The 15,349-nt window shown below is 50.6% G+C and overlaps 1 protein-coding gene across 3 annotated transcripts in view; it reads right to left on the bottom strand.

Moving 5' to 3' along the window:
* LOC130331004 (zinc finger protein 436-like) overlaps positions 1 to 15,349 on the bottom strand; it is a 90,106-nt gene continuing 74,757 nt past the window's right edge. For 2 of the 3 annotated variants that reach the window (XM_056553657.1, XM_056553656.1), the window contains exons 2-4: positions 13,097 to 13,217; positions 12,844 to 12,963; positions 4 to 3,435 (exon numbers count right to left, since the gene is read on the bottom strand). In XM_056553657.1, coding sequence (XP_056409632.1) covers positions 1,310 to 3,435; positions 12,844 to 12,963; positions 13,097 to 13,166 — 2,316 coding nt within the window. In that variant the 5' untranslated portion in view covers positions 13,167 to 13,217 and the 3' untranslated portion in view covers positions 4 to 1,309. Of the gene's footprint in view, positions 3,436 to 12,836; positions 12,964 to 13,096; positions 13,218 to 15,349 lie in introns of those variants that run through there. The other variant, XM_056553658.1, reaches the window with a different exon arrangement.

Genomic DNA, 15,349 nt, shown 5'->3' with positions numbered 1-15,349 from the left:
ATAATAATACACAATAAATATTCCATACCTTCATCTCAAGGTGCAGCGGAGCAGTGACAAACACTTTATCACCAGATACCTACACGTTTTACATAACACAGGATTGAATATCATAAAAGTAGACAAGCTTCGAGGTTGTGGAGAACAGTGCCATTTGTTTCAGAGGATTCCAGCCCCTGGTAGAGATATGGTCCTCAGCTCCAGCAGTGAGGACCTCCCTCAGACAAAACATTGGTGGTAACTAATGCACTACATCACGGTGGACAACAAGAGGATGATGGTACGCAGCCAGAGGATGAGGATGAGCAGCCCTAGGCCAGGGGATCATGGTGGTATGCGGCCCTAGTCCAGGGGATCATGATGGTACGCGCCCCTCGGGTAGAGGACGGCGGTACAATGCATGGCCCTGGGCCAGAGGACGATGATGGTACATGGGCCTGGGCCAGAGGACGATGATGGTACATGGGCCTGGGCCAGAGGACGATGATGGTACATGGGCCTGGGCCAGAGGACTGAAAACAATGCCAATCATCTTCATGACAGAATGGTGTAAGTCGCTGCTGATTGTCAGAACATACGGTTTAACTAAATCTTCTTGAGTACAGAAAGTATGAGATTAACTAAAGTGCCTAAAAAAAAAAATGGCGTACACAATGTGCACCAAATTTATTGTGTTTTGAAGACTTTGTAGGGGGCATGGCCAAGAGTCATAAAATGATCAAATTTAATAAATAGATAATTGGTGTAAACGATAGACCGCCATGAGATGTGGGAAAGAAACATGTCCACCAAGGCGGCCAAGTTGCGCTAAGTTTACCACCACATCAGCCACCTTATTATTTTCACCAAATCCTTAATTTATGCATTTTATCGATAAATGCCACCAGGGTCTCAGAATTATATTTGGACTTTACAGTATAAACCACAAGCTCCATACATGGGAATCACATGAGGTTCAGAACCAACATCTCAATGATCACATTCTATGTGTGCTCACAGGGACCAGGGCACCCAACCACAAGTGCAAATGCAAGAAGGCGAGATGGCGCTCTTGGCACCAGTCTTCTGCAATAACTTTTCCAAACAACCGGACATGACCATGGAAGACATTGCTGTGATTTTAGCACTGCTGGAGAGTGGTGCTTGGAGCTTTATACACTCGGGGGAAGTAGCAAATGAGCAGCAGATATAGAGGACAAAAAGACAGGCCATGCCATCACAACCCAACACGAGCACTGCAGCTTGTGCCATTGAGAGTCAAGTGTAGATCAAGCAGCATGGCTACCAGAAGAGCACAACCCTATGGAGTTCAGCAATGTTCTGCCTCTAACCTCGGATTGGTGGACCTTTGTGTGTTAGTCTCTCCAGTTGGAATCGTTCTACCATGGGATTTCTGGTGTTTAACAAGTGTTGAGCTTCGACTAAATCTCTTCCCACACTCAAAACAAGAATATGGCTTCTCTCCGCTGTGAATGCGAAGGTGGATAGCAAGGTGCGAGTGCTGGATAAAGCTTTTGCCACATTCTCTGCAGGTGTAAGGCTTCTCTTTGGTGTGTGTTCTACAATGCGTCACCAGGTAGGTGCTCCGGCTGAAGCTCTTCCCACACTCTGCACAGGTGTAGGGTTTTTCTCCGGTGTGGGAGCGAATGTGATTGTTGTAATCGGACATCTGAATAAAGCTTTTGCCGCAGTCGGCGCAGGCGTAGGGCTTCTCACCGGTGTGAATCCTCTGGTGGCGGATAAAAGCCGATTTGCAAGGACAGCTCTTACCGCAGAAACTGCAAATAAACAAGGAAACTTTATGTGGCTTCTGTAGAGTGATGGACATATTGTCGGAGGAGGTGAAGACATTGTTGTATGTGGCTTCCACTAGGTCATTACTAGGATAGGAATACTGAGAATCCAGCTCCTCAAACTTTGTGACCTTCCCATTTACTGAGGAGTAAGGTTCTTCAGGGTCGTTTAATGGGGTGTCCCGGACATGGTCCAGCTGAGGTGACAAGCATGGGCCCTCCGGGTTCAGGTTCTCACTGTTCTCACTCATCCCATTCACTTCCTGGGAGGGGGAAAAGTTGTACTCCGTCTTGGGACTGGTCACCCTTTTCATTTCGATGGCAGGTTCGGTGACGCTCTTGACTGATACATCCATCTTTCCTACGTCGGGGCCCTCTTCGTTGTCCTTACATGGTTGCTGTGACTTTTTCTTCCATATAAACTTCTTATGATGTGGAAATGGCACCTGAAGGTCTCCACCTGCCGTCCCTTCGGAGATCAGATATTTTTCCAGGGTGATTCGTATGGGTTTGTGGGCGGTTTTCTTACCCTGCCGGTGAGGTTTTCTACAGGTCACAGTTTCTGGGTCACACTCTGCAGCCTCATCACTTTCAGATTTGACATGTGGGGTTTCAGCTCGTTGAGGAGACTCTTCTGGAGATGGTTCTGCTTGGTCTGTGACTGTTCCCCACGTGGGTGGGTTGTTCTGGGTGAAGTTTTGAGGGACATCATCCTCACTTTTTTTCTTACTGAAGTGTAGCGTCTTCCTCCTATGGGATTTCTTATGTTTCACCAGGGTTGAACTGCGGCTGAAGCTGTTGCCGCACTCTATACAGATATAGGGCTTCTCTCCACTGTGGATGCGCAGATGGAGGGAGAGGTGAGAGTGCTGGATGAAGCTTTTGTTGCAGACGTTGCAGGTGTAAGGCTTCTCTTTGGTGTGTGTTCTGGAATGTGTCACCAGGTAGGTGCTCCGGCTGAAGCTCTTCCCGCACTCTGCACAGGTGTAGGGTTTCTCTCCGGTGTGGGAGCGGACGTGGTTGTTGTAATCGGACACCTGAATGAAGCTCTTGCCGCAGGCGTCACAGGCATAGGGCTTCTCCCCGGTGTGAATCCTCTGGTGGCGGATGTAGGCAGACTGACAAGGACACGTTTTACCACATTCTGAACATATATAAATCTTGGCATTTGACTTCTTCTTCGATCCCAGGTCTCCAAACAGATATTGCCTGTCCACAAGGTCATCAGCGAGGTCTGTCTGGAGGGTCATCTGATTGTCTGCGCGATCTTTAAGGCCAGGCTGAGCGGACTCCATATTGTGTTGGTTGCACAATCCATCGGCAGGGGTTCCGACACTCTCAGTCACTGGACTTCCTTTTGATCCAGATTTCTCGGCTTCAGAACAATTATTTGAGGTTTCAGTTGCAAGACTCCGGAGATGTGCGATAATACTGGTGATGTCACTTGGACCGCGCTCCTCCTGGATAACTTTGTCTATTGAGTTGCTTGTAGGAGGTTGGGGAAGATTATTGGAGCTGCACACACCCCACGATGAGTCTCGGGGAAAGCACGAGGAGAGGTCACCATTCATCAATGGAACTGCATGGGGTATTAACTGAGAGGGTCCCAGACCATGTGGACCAGAGCTCACGGGGCCGCCCCCTGGAAGAAAAAAAGAAAAAAAAAAATATTGAAGTTATAACCCAACTAAGTCACATGACAATATACTACTGTGTCTCCCATCCCACCACTAAGTCACCTGACAATATACTACTGTGTCTCCCATCCCACCACTAAATCACATGACCATATACTTCTCTGTCTTCAATCCCACCACTAAGTCACATGACCATATACTTCTGGGTCTCCCATCCCACCACTAAGTCACATGACAATATACTTTTGGGTCTCCCATCCCACCACTAAGTCACCTGACAATATACTACCGGGTCTCCCATCCCACCACTAAATCACATGACAATATACTACTGTGTCTCCCATCCCACCACTAAGTCACCTGACAATATACTACTGTGTCTCCCATCCCACCACTAAGTCACATAACCATATACTTCTGGGTCTCCCATCCCACCACTAAGTCACATGACAATATACTTTTGGGTCTCCCATCCCACCACTAAGTCACATGACAATATACTACTGGGTCTCCCATCCCACCACTAAGTCACATGACAATATACTACTGTGTCTCCCATCCCTCCACTAAGTCACATGACAATATACTACTGGGTCTCCCATCCCACCACTAAGTCACATGACAATATACTACTGGGTCTCCCATCCCACCACTAAGTCACATGACAATATACTTCTGGGTCTCCCATCCCACCACTAAGTCACATGACAATATACTTCTGGGTCTTCCATCCCACCACTAAGTCACATGACAATATACTACTGGGTCTCCCATCCCACCACTAAGTCACATGACAATATACTTCTGGGTCTCCCATCCCACCACTAAGTCACATGACAATATACTTCTGGGTCTCCCATCCCACCACTAAGTCACATGACAATATACTTCTGGGTCTTCCATCCCACCACTAAGTCACATGACAATATACTTCTGGGTCTTCCATCCCACCACTAAGTCACATGACAATATACTACTGGGTCTTCCATCCCACGCAGATTATATAACCTTATATCTGAAGTAGAACTGCAACTCCCATCCTCCTCAGATAGCAACTCAACACCTGCAAACCAAACCCAGGTGAAGAGTCTTTAATACTGGAAGTGAATCAGTCATCAACCGCACTAACCTATTGGTACAGGTTTATAGTGTGGGTGACATCAAGATTACCGATCTCATGTCCGTGGCTCCGTCTTTGGTAATCTCTCTGGATACGTCCAGTGTTCAGAAGATCTGGCTTCGACATTGTAACATACCTCCCCCTGTGCTGAGCCTCCACCACTGTAGAATGGGGCTCCGCTATACATCATACCCCCCCCCTCTCCTCCGCTATACATCATACCCCCCCCCTCTCCTCCGCTATACATCATACCCCCCCCTCCTCCGCTATACATCATACCCCCCCCCCTCTCCTCCGCTATACATCATACCCCCCCCCCCTCTCCTCCGCTATACATCATACCCCCCCCCCCCCTCTCCTCCGCTATACATCATACCCCCCCCCCCCCCTCTCCTCCGCTATACATCATACCCCCCCCCCTCTCCTCCGCTATACATCATACCCCCCCCCTCTCCTCCGCTATACATCATACCCCCCCCCCTCTCCTCCGCTATACATCATACCCCCCCCCCTCTCCTCCGCAATACATCATACCCCCCCCCCTCTCCTCCGCTATACATCATACCCCCCCCCCCCTCTCCTCCGCTATACATCATACCCCCCCCCCCCCCCTCTCCTCCGCTATACATCATACCCCCCCCCCCCTCTCCTCCGCTATACATCATACCCCCCCCCTCTCCTCCACTCTGCAGCTTAACAGGCTCAAGACGCACAAATCTTCGGTGTACAGGACGCCACCGTGCACCAAGCAGGATTATTTCCATATCAAGAAGACTGGGGAACGGGGCCACAGATAGGATTTTTCTCACAGTCACTCGCAGAAGGGGGGTATGATGCCTGGCGCACGAGTTCGGCACATCGCGGATCGGGTTGACAGGTTGTTGGGCGGGGCTGGAGAGGACCCAGCAGTCATGGTACATATTGGCACCAATGACAAAGTAAGAGGTAGGTGGAGTGTCCTTAAAAATGATTTCAGGGACTTAGGCCGCAAGCTTAAGGCAAGGACCTCCAAGGTAGTATTTTCTGAAATATTACCTGTACCACGAGCCGCACCAGAGAGGCCACGGGAGATCAGGGACCTGTACCACGAGCCGCACCAGAGAGGCAGCGGGAGATCAGGGAGGTAAACAAGTGGCTCAGAAGATGGTGTAGGAAGGAAGGGTTTGGGTTCATGGAGAACTGGGCTGACTTCGCTGTCGGTTACCGGCTCTACCGTAGGGACGGGCTGCACCTCAATGGGGAGGGTGCAGCTTTGCTTGGGGAGAAGATGGCTAGAAGGGTGGAGGAGTGTTTAAACTAGGGACTTGGGGGGAGGGAACCCACAGCAAAGAGGGGGAAGATAGTGTAGATAGAGAGGTGGGAATTATAAATGTACCTGGGGGTGGAGCGGAGGGAGGGGTTAGAATAGTTAATAGGATTAGGCTTCATAGGAAAATAAAACTTACACCCTTGAATCCCATTGGCCCCAATAACATAAAGGATGGAAATGTAAAGTGTATGTTCACAAATGCCAGAAGCCTAGCAAATAAAATGGGGGAGCTTGAGGCCTTGATACTGGAGGAACATATTGATATAGTTGGTCACTGAGACATGGCCGGTGATATAGTTGGGGTCACTGAGACATGGCTGGTGATATAGTTGGGGTCACTGAGACATGGCTGGTGATATAGTTGGGGTCACTGAGACATGGCTGGTGATATAGTTGGGGTCACTGAGACATGGCTGGTGATATAGTTGGGGTCACTGAGACATGGCTGGTGATATAGTTGGGGTCACTGAGACATGGCTGGTGATATAGTTGGGGTCACTGAGACAGGGCTGGTGATAAAGTTGGGGTCACTGAGACATGGCTGGACTCCTCACATGACTGGGCTGTTAATCTGCAGGGGTTTACATTGTTTCGCAAGGATAGAATGAACAGAAAAAGTGGTGGAGTCTGTCTGTATGTAAGAAGTGGTATGAAAGTCAGTGTGAACGATGCCATAGTGTGTGATGATTCTGAGGAGGTGGAATCACTGTGGGTAGAATTACAAAAGGAGGGAAATACTGAAAAAATAGTATTTGGTGTAATCTACAGACCCCCTAATATCACTGAAGAGATAGAAGGTCGGCTGTATAAACAAATAGAGAGGCCGCCCGGGCAGGTACAGTGGTAATAATGGGAGATTATAACTATCCAGATATAGATTGGGGCCGGGGGTTGGCTAAAACTACAAAGGGGCGACAATTCCTAAATTTATTGCAGGATAATTTTATGGGCCAGTTTGTGGAGGACCCAACAAGAAGTGATGCCTTGTGGGATCTGATCATTTCCAACAACGCAGAGCTGGTTGGTAATGTAACTGTGCGGGAAAACCTTGGGAATAGCGACCACAATATAGTTACTTTTCACTTAAAATGTAGAAAACAAAGACAGACGGGGAAGGCAAAAACATATAACTTTAAAAAGGCAAATTTCCCTGGGCTGAGGGCTGCACTACAGGACATAGACTGGGGGAGGGGTTCTCAAATACTGATACAGAAGGTAAATGGGACATCTTTATATCAACTCTAAATAACTATACAGCTAAATATATACCAAAGGGGAACAAATATAAACCATTAAAACTAAATCCTACATGGCTGACAAATGATGTTAAAAGAGCAATAAACAACAAAAAAAATAGCCTTCAAAAAATACAAATCTGATGGGTCAGCGATAACATTTAACAGTACAAAGAGCTTAATAAAATCTGTAAAAATGTAATAAAAACAGCAAAAATTCAAAACGAGGGGGAGTGCTGGTAACACATCATGTACAGGTCAGTGCTGGTAACACATCATGTACAGGTCAGTGCTGGTAACACATCATGTACAGGTCAGTGCTGGTAACACATCATGTAATGTATTGAACTGGCTTAATGTAGAGATGGTACAAGGTAAGTTAAGTGATATAAATGTAAGCAAATCTCCAGGGCCGGATGGACTACACCCAAGAGTTCTTAGAGAGGTAAGTTCAGTAATATCTGTACCCCTGTTCATGATATTTAGAGATTCTCTGGTGTCTGGTATTGTGCCAAGGGACTGGCGCAAGGCGAATGTGGTGCCAATCTTCAAGAAGGGCTCTAGGTCTTCCCCAGGAAACTATAGACCGGTAAGTTTAACGTGCATTGTGGGTAAATTGTTTGAAGGACTTATAAGGGATTACATACAGGAATACATAGGGGATAATAGTATTATAAGTGATAGCCAGCAGGGGTTTACTAAGGAGAGAAGGTGTCACCAATCTAATCTGCTTTTATGAAGAGGTGAGTAGAAGCCTTGACAGAGGAATGGCTGTGTATATAGAGGGGGGGCTGTGTATATAGAGGGGGGGCTGTGTATATAGAAGGGGCTGTGTATATAGAGGGGGGGGGCTGTGTATATAGAGGGGGGCTGTGTATATAGAGGGGGGCTGTGTATATAGAGGGGGGCTGTGTATATAGAGGGGGGCTCTGTGTATATAGAGGGGGGCTCTGTATATAGAGGGGGTGGCTGTGTATATAGAGGAGGGCTGTGTATATAGAGGAGGGCTGTGTATATAGAGGGGGGCTGTGTATATAGAGGGGGGCTGTGTATATAGAGGGGGGGCTGTGTATATAGAGGGGGGGCTGTGTATATAGAGGGGGGGCTGTGTATATAGAGGGGGGGCTGTGTATATATAGAGGGGGGGCTGTGTATATATAGAGGGGGGGCTGTGTATATATAGAGGGGGGGCTGTGTATATAGAGGGGGGGGCTGTGTATATAGAGGGGGGGCTGTGTATATAGAGGGGGGGCTCTGTATATAGAGGGGGGGGCTCTGTATATAGAGGGGGGGCTGTGTATATATAGAGGGGGGGCTGTGTATATATAGAGGGGGGGCTGTGTATATATAGAGGGGGGGCTGTGTATATAGAGGGGGGCTGTGTATATAGAGGGGGGGCTGTGTATATAGAGGGGGGGGCTCTGTATATAGAGGGGGGGCTGTGTATATATAGAGGGGGGGCTGTGTATATATAGAGGGGGGGCTGTGTATATATAGAGGGGGGGCTGTGTATATAGAGGGGGGGGGCTGTGTATATAGAGGGGGGGCTGTGTATATAGAGGGGGGGTACAGTCTATAGAGGATGTGCATAAGTTACAAGATGACTTGGATAGACTAAGTGTCTGGGCCTCCACTTGGCAAATTAGGTTCAATGTGGATAAATGTAAAGTTCTGCATCTGGGCACTAATAACCTGCAGCATCGTATGTCTTAGGGGGGCTGTGTATATAGAGGGGGGCTGTGTATATAGAGGGGGGCTGTGTATATAGAGGGGGGGCTGTGTATATAGAGGGGGGGCTGTGTATATAGAGGGGGGACTGTGTATATAGAGGGGGGACTGTGTATATAGAGGGGGGCTGTGTATATAGAGGGGGGGGCTGTGTGTATATAGATGGGGGCTGTGTATATAGAGGGGGGCTGTGTATACTAATAACCTGCAGCATCGTATGTCTTAGGGGGGCTGTGTATATAGAGGGGGGCTGTGTATATAGAGGGGGGGCTGTGTATACTAATAACCTGCAGCATCGTATGTCTTAGGAGGGCTGTGTATATAGAGGGGGGCTGTGTATATAGAGGGGGGCTGTGTATATAGAGGGGGGGCTGTGTATATAGAGGGGGGACTGTGTATATAGAGGGGGGCTGTGTATATAGAGGGGGGGGCTGTGTATATAGAGGGGGGGCTGTGTATATAGAGGAGGGCTGTGTATATATAGAGGGGGGCTGTGTATATAGAGGGGGGCTGTGTATATATAGAGGGGGGCTGTGTATATATAGAGGGGGGCTGTGTATATAGAGGGGGGCTGTGTATACTAATAACCTGCAGCGTCGTATGTCTTAGGGGGGCTGTGTATATAGAGGGGGGGCTGTGTATACTAATAACCTGCAGCGTCGTATGTCTTAGGGGGGCTGTGTATATAGAGGGGGGCTGTGTATATAGAGGGGGGCTGTGTATATAGAGGGGGGGCTGTGTATACTAATAACCTGCAGCATCGTATGTCTTAGGGGGGCTGTGTATATAGAGGGGGGCTGTGTATATAGAGGAATGGCTGTGTATATAGAGGGGGGCTGTGTATACTAATAACCTGCAGCATCGTATGTCTTAGGGGGGCTGTGTATATAGAGGGGGGGGCTGTGTATATAGAGGGGGGGGCTGTGTATATAGAGGGGGGGCTGTGTATATAGAGGGGGGGCTGTGTATATAGAGGGGGGCTGTGTATATAGAGGGGGGCTGTGTATATAGAGGGGGGGGCTGTGTATACTAATAAACTGCAGCATTGTATGTCTTAGGGGGGCTGTGTATATATAGAGGGGGGGCTGTGTATATAGAGGGGGCTGTGTATATAGAGGGGGGGCTGTGTATACTAATAAACTGCAGCATCGTATGTCATAGGGGGGCTGTGTATATAGAGGGGGGCTGTGTATATAGAGGGGGGGCTGTGTGTATATAGAGGGGGGGCTGTGTATATAGAGGAGGGCTGTGTATATATAGAGGGGGGGCTGTGTATATAGAGGGGGGCGCTGTGTGTATATAGAGGGGGGCGCTGTGTGTATATAGAGGGGGGGCTGTGTATATAGAGGGGGGGCTGTGTATATAGAGGGGGGGCTGTGTATATAGAGGGGGGGCTGTGTATATAGAGGGGGGGCTGTGTATATAGAGGGGGGCTGTGTATATAGAGGGGGGGGCTGTGTGTATATAGAGGGGGGGCTGTGTGTATATAGAGGGGGGGGCTGTGTGTATATAGAGGGGGGGGCTGTGTATATAGAGGGGGGGGCTGTGTATATAGAGGGGGGGCTGTGTATACTAATAACCTGCAGCGTCGTATGTCTTAGGGGGGCTGTGTATATAGAGGTGGGGCTGTGTATATAGAGGGGGGCTGTGTATATAGAGGGGGGGCTGTGTATATAGAGGGGGGGGCTGTGTATATAGAGGGGGGGGCTGTGTATATAGAGGGGGGGGCTGTGTATATAGAGGGGGGGGCTGTGTATATAGAGGGGGGGCTGTGTATATAGAGGGGGGGCTGTGTATATAGAGGGGGCTGTGTATACTAATAACCTGCAGTGTCGTATGTCTTAGGGGGGCTGTGTATATAGAGCGGGGGCTGTGTATATAGAGGGGGGCTGTGTATATAGAGGGGGGCTGTGTATATAGAGGGGGGCTGTGTATATAGAGGGGGGGGCTGTGTATATAGAGGGGGGGCTGTGTATATAGAGGGGGGCTGTGTATATAGGGGGGGCTGTGTATATAGAGGGGGGGCTGTGTATATAGAGGGGGGGCTATGTATATAGAGGTGGGCTGTGTATATAGAGGGGGGCTGTGTATATAGAGGGGGGCTGTGTATACTAATAACCTGCAGCGTCGTATGTCTTAGGGGGGCTGTGTATATAGAGGTGGGGCTGTGTATATAGAGGGGGGCTGTGTATATAGAGGGGGGGCTGTGTATATAGAGGGGGGGGGCTGTGTATATAGAGGGGGGGGCTGTGTATATAGAGGGGGGGGCTGTGTATATAGAGGGGGGGGCTGTGTATATAGAGGGGGGGCTGTGTATATATGAGGGGGGCTGTGTATATAGAGGGGGGCTGTGTATACTAATAACCTGCAGTGTCGTATGTCTTAGGGGGGCTGTGTATATAGAGCGGGGGCTGTGTATATAGAGGGGGGCTGTGTATATAGAGGGGGGCTGTGTATATAGAGGGGGGCTGTGTATATAGAGGGGGGGCTGTGTATATAGAGGGGGGGCTGTGTATATAGAGGGGGGCTGTGTATATAGGGGGGGCTGTGTATATAGAGGGGGGGGGCTGTGTATATAGAGGGGGGGGCTATGTATATAGAGGTGGGCTGTGTATATAGAGGGGGGGCTGTGTATATAGAGGGGGGCTGTGTATACTAATAACCTGCAGCGTCGTATGTCTTAGGGGGGATTAAACTGTCAGAGTCACTGGTAGAGAAGGATCTGGGGGACTTGTAGATCACAGACTACAGAATAGCACAATGTCAGGCTGCTGCTTCCAAGGCCGGCAGGATATTGTCATGTATCAAAAGAGGGACAGGGACATAATACTCCCCCTTTATAAAGCATTGGTACAGTCTATAGTGTATAATACTCCCCCTTTATAAAGCATTGGTACAGTCTATAGTGTATAATACTCCCCCTTTATAAAGCATTGGTACAGTCTATAGTGTATAATACTCCCCCCTTTATAAAGCATTGGTACAGTCTATAGTGTATAATACTCCCCCTTTATAAAGCATTGGTACAGTCTATAGTGTATAATACTCCCCCTTTATAAAGCATTGGTACAGTCTATAGTGTATAATACTCCCCCTTTATAAAGCATTGGTACAGTCTATAGTGTATAATACTCCCCCTTTATAAAGCATTGGTACAGTCTATAGTGTATAATACTCCCCCTTTATAAAGCATTGGTACGGCCTCACCTGGAATATGCTGTTCAGTTTTGGGCACCTGTCCATAAAAGGGACACTGCGGAGCTGGAAAGGGGGCAGAGACGCGCGACTAAACTAATATGGGGCCTGAACATCTTAGCTATGAGGAGCGATTAAAGGAGTTACAATTGTTTAGTCTTGAGAAGAGACGTATAAGGGGGGATATGATAAACGTATATAAGTATATAAATGGCCCATACAAAAAATATGGAGAAAAACTGTTCCAGGTTAAACCCCCCCAAAGGACGAGGGGGCACTCCCTCCGTCTGGAGAAGAAAAGGTTTAGTCTAAAGGGGCGACACGCCTTCCTTTACCGTGAGGACTGTGAATTTATGGAACGGTCTACCTCAGGAACTGGTCACAGCAGAACAATTAACAGCTTTAAAACAGGATTAGATACATTCATGGAACCAAAATAACATTAATGCTTATGAAGAAATATAAAATCCCTTCCCCTTACCCCCTACCCCCTGCACTTCATTCCCTGGTTGGACTATGATGGACGTCTGTCTTTTTTCGACCGTACTAACTATGTAACTAGAACCCTGTCCCAACAGGTAAGTGCACTTGATAGAGATGACAGATTCCCATGTCATGTTCTTAGATTATAGGCCAATCCTGAAAGGTTTTCTATAAACTGAGGATGTGCTCTGACCGAGTACCTCCCCAAATATTTAAAGGAAGGATCTGGTTATGATGGATGACCCAAATATATTGTGGTAAGAAGCTGTCTCCGATCCCTGAGCTGCACTCGCCTGTAATACCTACAGCACAGCCACCATCATGGTTGTCACCTACCACTCACCGGGTGCCACATGTACAGCAGATCCACCAGTTGTCGGCACATTGCTGGCACAGGACGCGGCTCCTCTTTCTAATATGGAACCTGAAGTCATCTCAGCCTGGACAGCCGGGGAGTCTGTGCCTGGAAAAAGAAAGGATGATCAGAGAAATCCTAGGGTGCCGATGAAGGGGCCATGATTGGGATCCCCATGACAGCAAAACAGTCAATGCAGAAACCTTCCAGTTATCATCTCAGTGTAACGTCACCGACCTACCAAAGAAGGAGAACAAATCAAGATCGAACACTCCATCATCCCGTCCCTGCAGAACGCCCTCGGCCATCATTCATAGCATCCATGAAACTCGCTAGAGGGTCCACAACGGTACAGAGGAGTCCTGTGGGAAAAAGAGACAGTCAGAACCAGAACACTACGGGAATCACACGACTAATACAGTCCTGAAAATGGTCCCGCCACTGTTCAAAGACCTCGAGCAGAGTCATCTCCTGTGACTTATTCTGCATCATGGTGGAGAATGTTGGTTTATTATTCCTTCACCTGAGGAGCAAATGATTCCGGAACCCAGAGGACTCTGCCCTGTGTGGGAGATGCTGCTAGTCTGAGGTCATGTGATATCATCTACAGAACAGAGTCATCTCCCATACAGGGCAGAGTCATCTCCCATACAGGGCAGAGTCATCTCCCATACAGGGCAGAGTCATCTCCCATACAGGGCAGAGTCATCTCCCATACAGGGCAGAGTCCTCTCCCATACAGGGCAGAGTCCTCTCCCATACAGGGCAGAGTCATCTCCCACACAGGGCAGGAGTCATCTCCCACACAGGGCAGAGTCATCTCCCATACAGGGCAGAGTCATCTCCCATACAGGGCAGAGTCATCTCCCATACAGGGCAGAGTCATCTCCCATACAGGGCAGAGTCATCTCCCACACAGGGCAGAGTCATCTCCCATACAGGGCAGAGTCCTCTGGGTTCCGGAATCATTTGCTCCTCAGGTGAAGGAATAATAAACCAACATTCTCCACCATGATGCAGAATAAGTCACATGACCTCAGACTAGCAGTGAAATGTACGGGGCCAGTTCTGTAGCACTGGCCCCTCCCACTAGCCCCCCTCTCTCTCCTCTGTGGCCCCCTCCCACTCCCCCCTCTCCTCTGTGGCCCCTCCCACTCCCCCCCCCTCTCTCTCTCTCTCCTCTGTGGCCCCTCCCACTCCCCCCCTCTCTCTCTCCTCTGTGGCCCCTCCCCACTCCCCCCCTCTCTCTCTCCTCTGTGGCCCCTCCCACTCCCCCCCTCTCTCTCCTCTGTGGCCCCTCCCACTCCCCCCCCTCTCTCCTCTGTGCCCCTCCCACTCCCCCCCCCCTCTCTCTCCTCCTCTGTGGCCCCTCCCACTCCCCCCCCCCTCTCTCTCTCCTCTGTGGCCCCTCCCACTCCCCCCCTCTCTCTCCTCTGTGGCCCCTCCCACTCCCCCCCCCCTCTCTCTCTCTCCTCTGTGGCCCCCTCCCACTCCCCCCCATCTCTCTCTCTCTCCTCTGTGGCCCCTCCACTCCCCCCCATCTCTCTCTCTCTCCTCTGTGGCCCCTCCCACTCCCCCCCATCTCTCTCTCTCTCCTCTGTGGCCCCTCCCACTCCCCCCCCTCTCTCTCTTTCTCTCCTCTGTGGCCCCTCCCACTCCCCCCCCCTCTCTCTCCTCTGTGGCCCCTCCCACTCCCCCCCCCTCTCTCTCTCTCCTCTGTGGCCCCTCCCACTCCCCCCCCCTCTCTCTCTCTCTCCTCTGTGGCCCCTCCCACTCCCCCCCCTCTCTCTCTCTCTCCTTGTGGCCCCTCCCACTCCCCCCCCCTCTCTCTCTCTCCTCTGTGGCCCCTCCCCACTCCCCCCCCCTCTCTCTCTCTCTCCTCTGTGGCCCCTCCCACTCCCCCCCTCTCTCTCTCTCCTCTGTGGCCCCTCCCACTCCCCCCCTCTCTCTCTCTCCTCTGTGGCCCCTCCCACTCCCCCCCTCTCTCTCTCTCCTCTGTGGCCCCTCCCACTCCCCCCTCCTCTCTCCTCTGTGGCCCCTCCCCCCCCTCCTCTCTCCTCTGTGGCCCCTCCCACTCCCCCCCCCTCTCTCTCTCTCCTCTGTGGCCCCTCCCACTCCCCCCCCTCTCTCTCTCTCTCTCTGTGGCCCCTCCCACTCCCCCCCCCCTCTCTCCTCTGTGGCCCCTCACACTCCCCCCCCCCCTCTCCTCTGTGGCCCCTCACACTCCCCCCCCCCCCCCCTCTCCTCTGTGGCCCCTCACACTCCCCCCCCCCCCTCTCTCTCTCTGTGGCCCCTCCACACTCCCCCCCCCCTCTCTCCTCTGTGGCCCCTCACACTCCCCCCCCCCCCCCTCTCTCCTCTGTGGCCCCTCACACTCCCCCCCCCCCCCCCCCCTCTCTCTCTGTGGCCCCTCACACTCCCCCCCCCCCCCTCTCTCCTCTGTGGCCCCTCACCACTCTCCCCCCCCCCCCTCTCTCCTCTGTGGCCCCTCACA

This window comes from Hyla sarda, unplaced genomic scaffold (genome assembly GCF_029499605.1).
Source record: "Hyla sarda isolate aHylSar1 unplaced genomic scaffold, aHylSar1.hap1 scaffold_345, whole genome shotgun sequence".
In the NCBI taxonomy this organism is placed as follows: domain Eukaryota; kingdom Metazoa; phylum Chordata; class Amphibia; order Anura; family Hylidae; genus Hyla; species Hyla sarda.
Note: the sequence above shows the minus strand (reverse complement) of the source record. Positions and strands in the feature narration are given on the sequence as shown.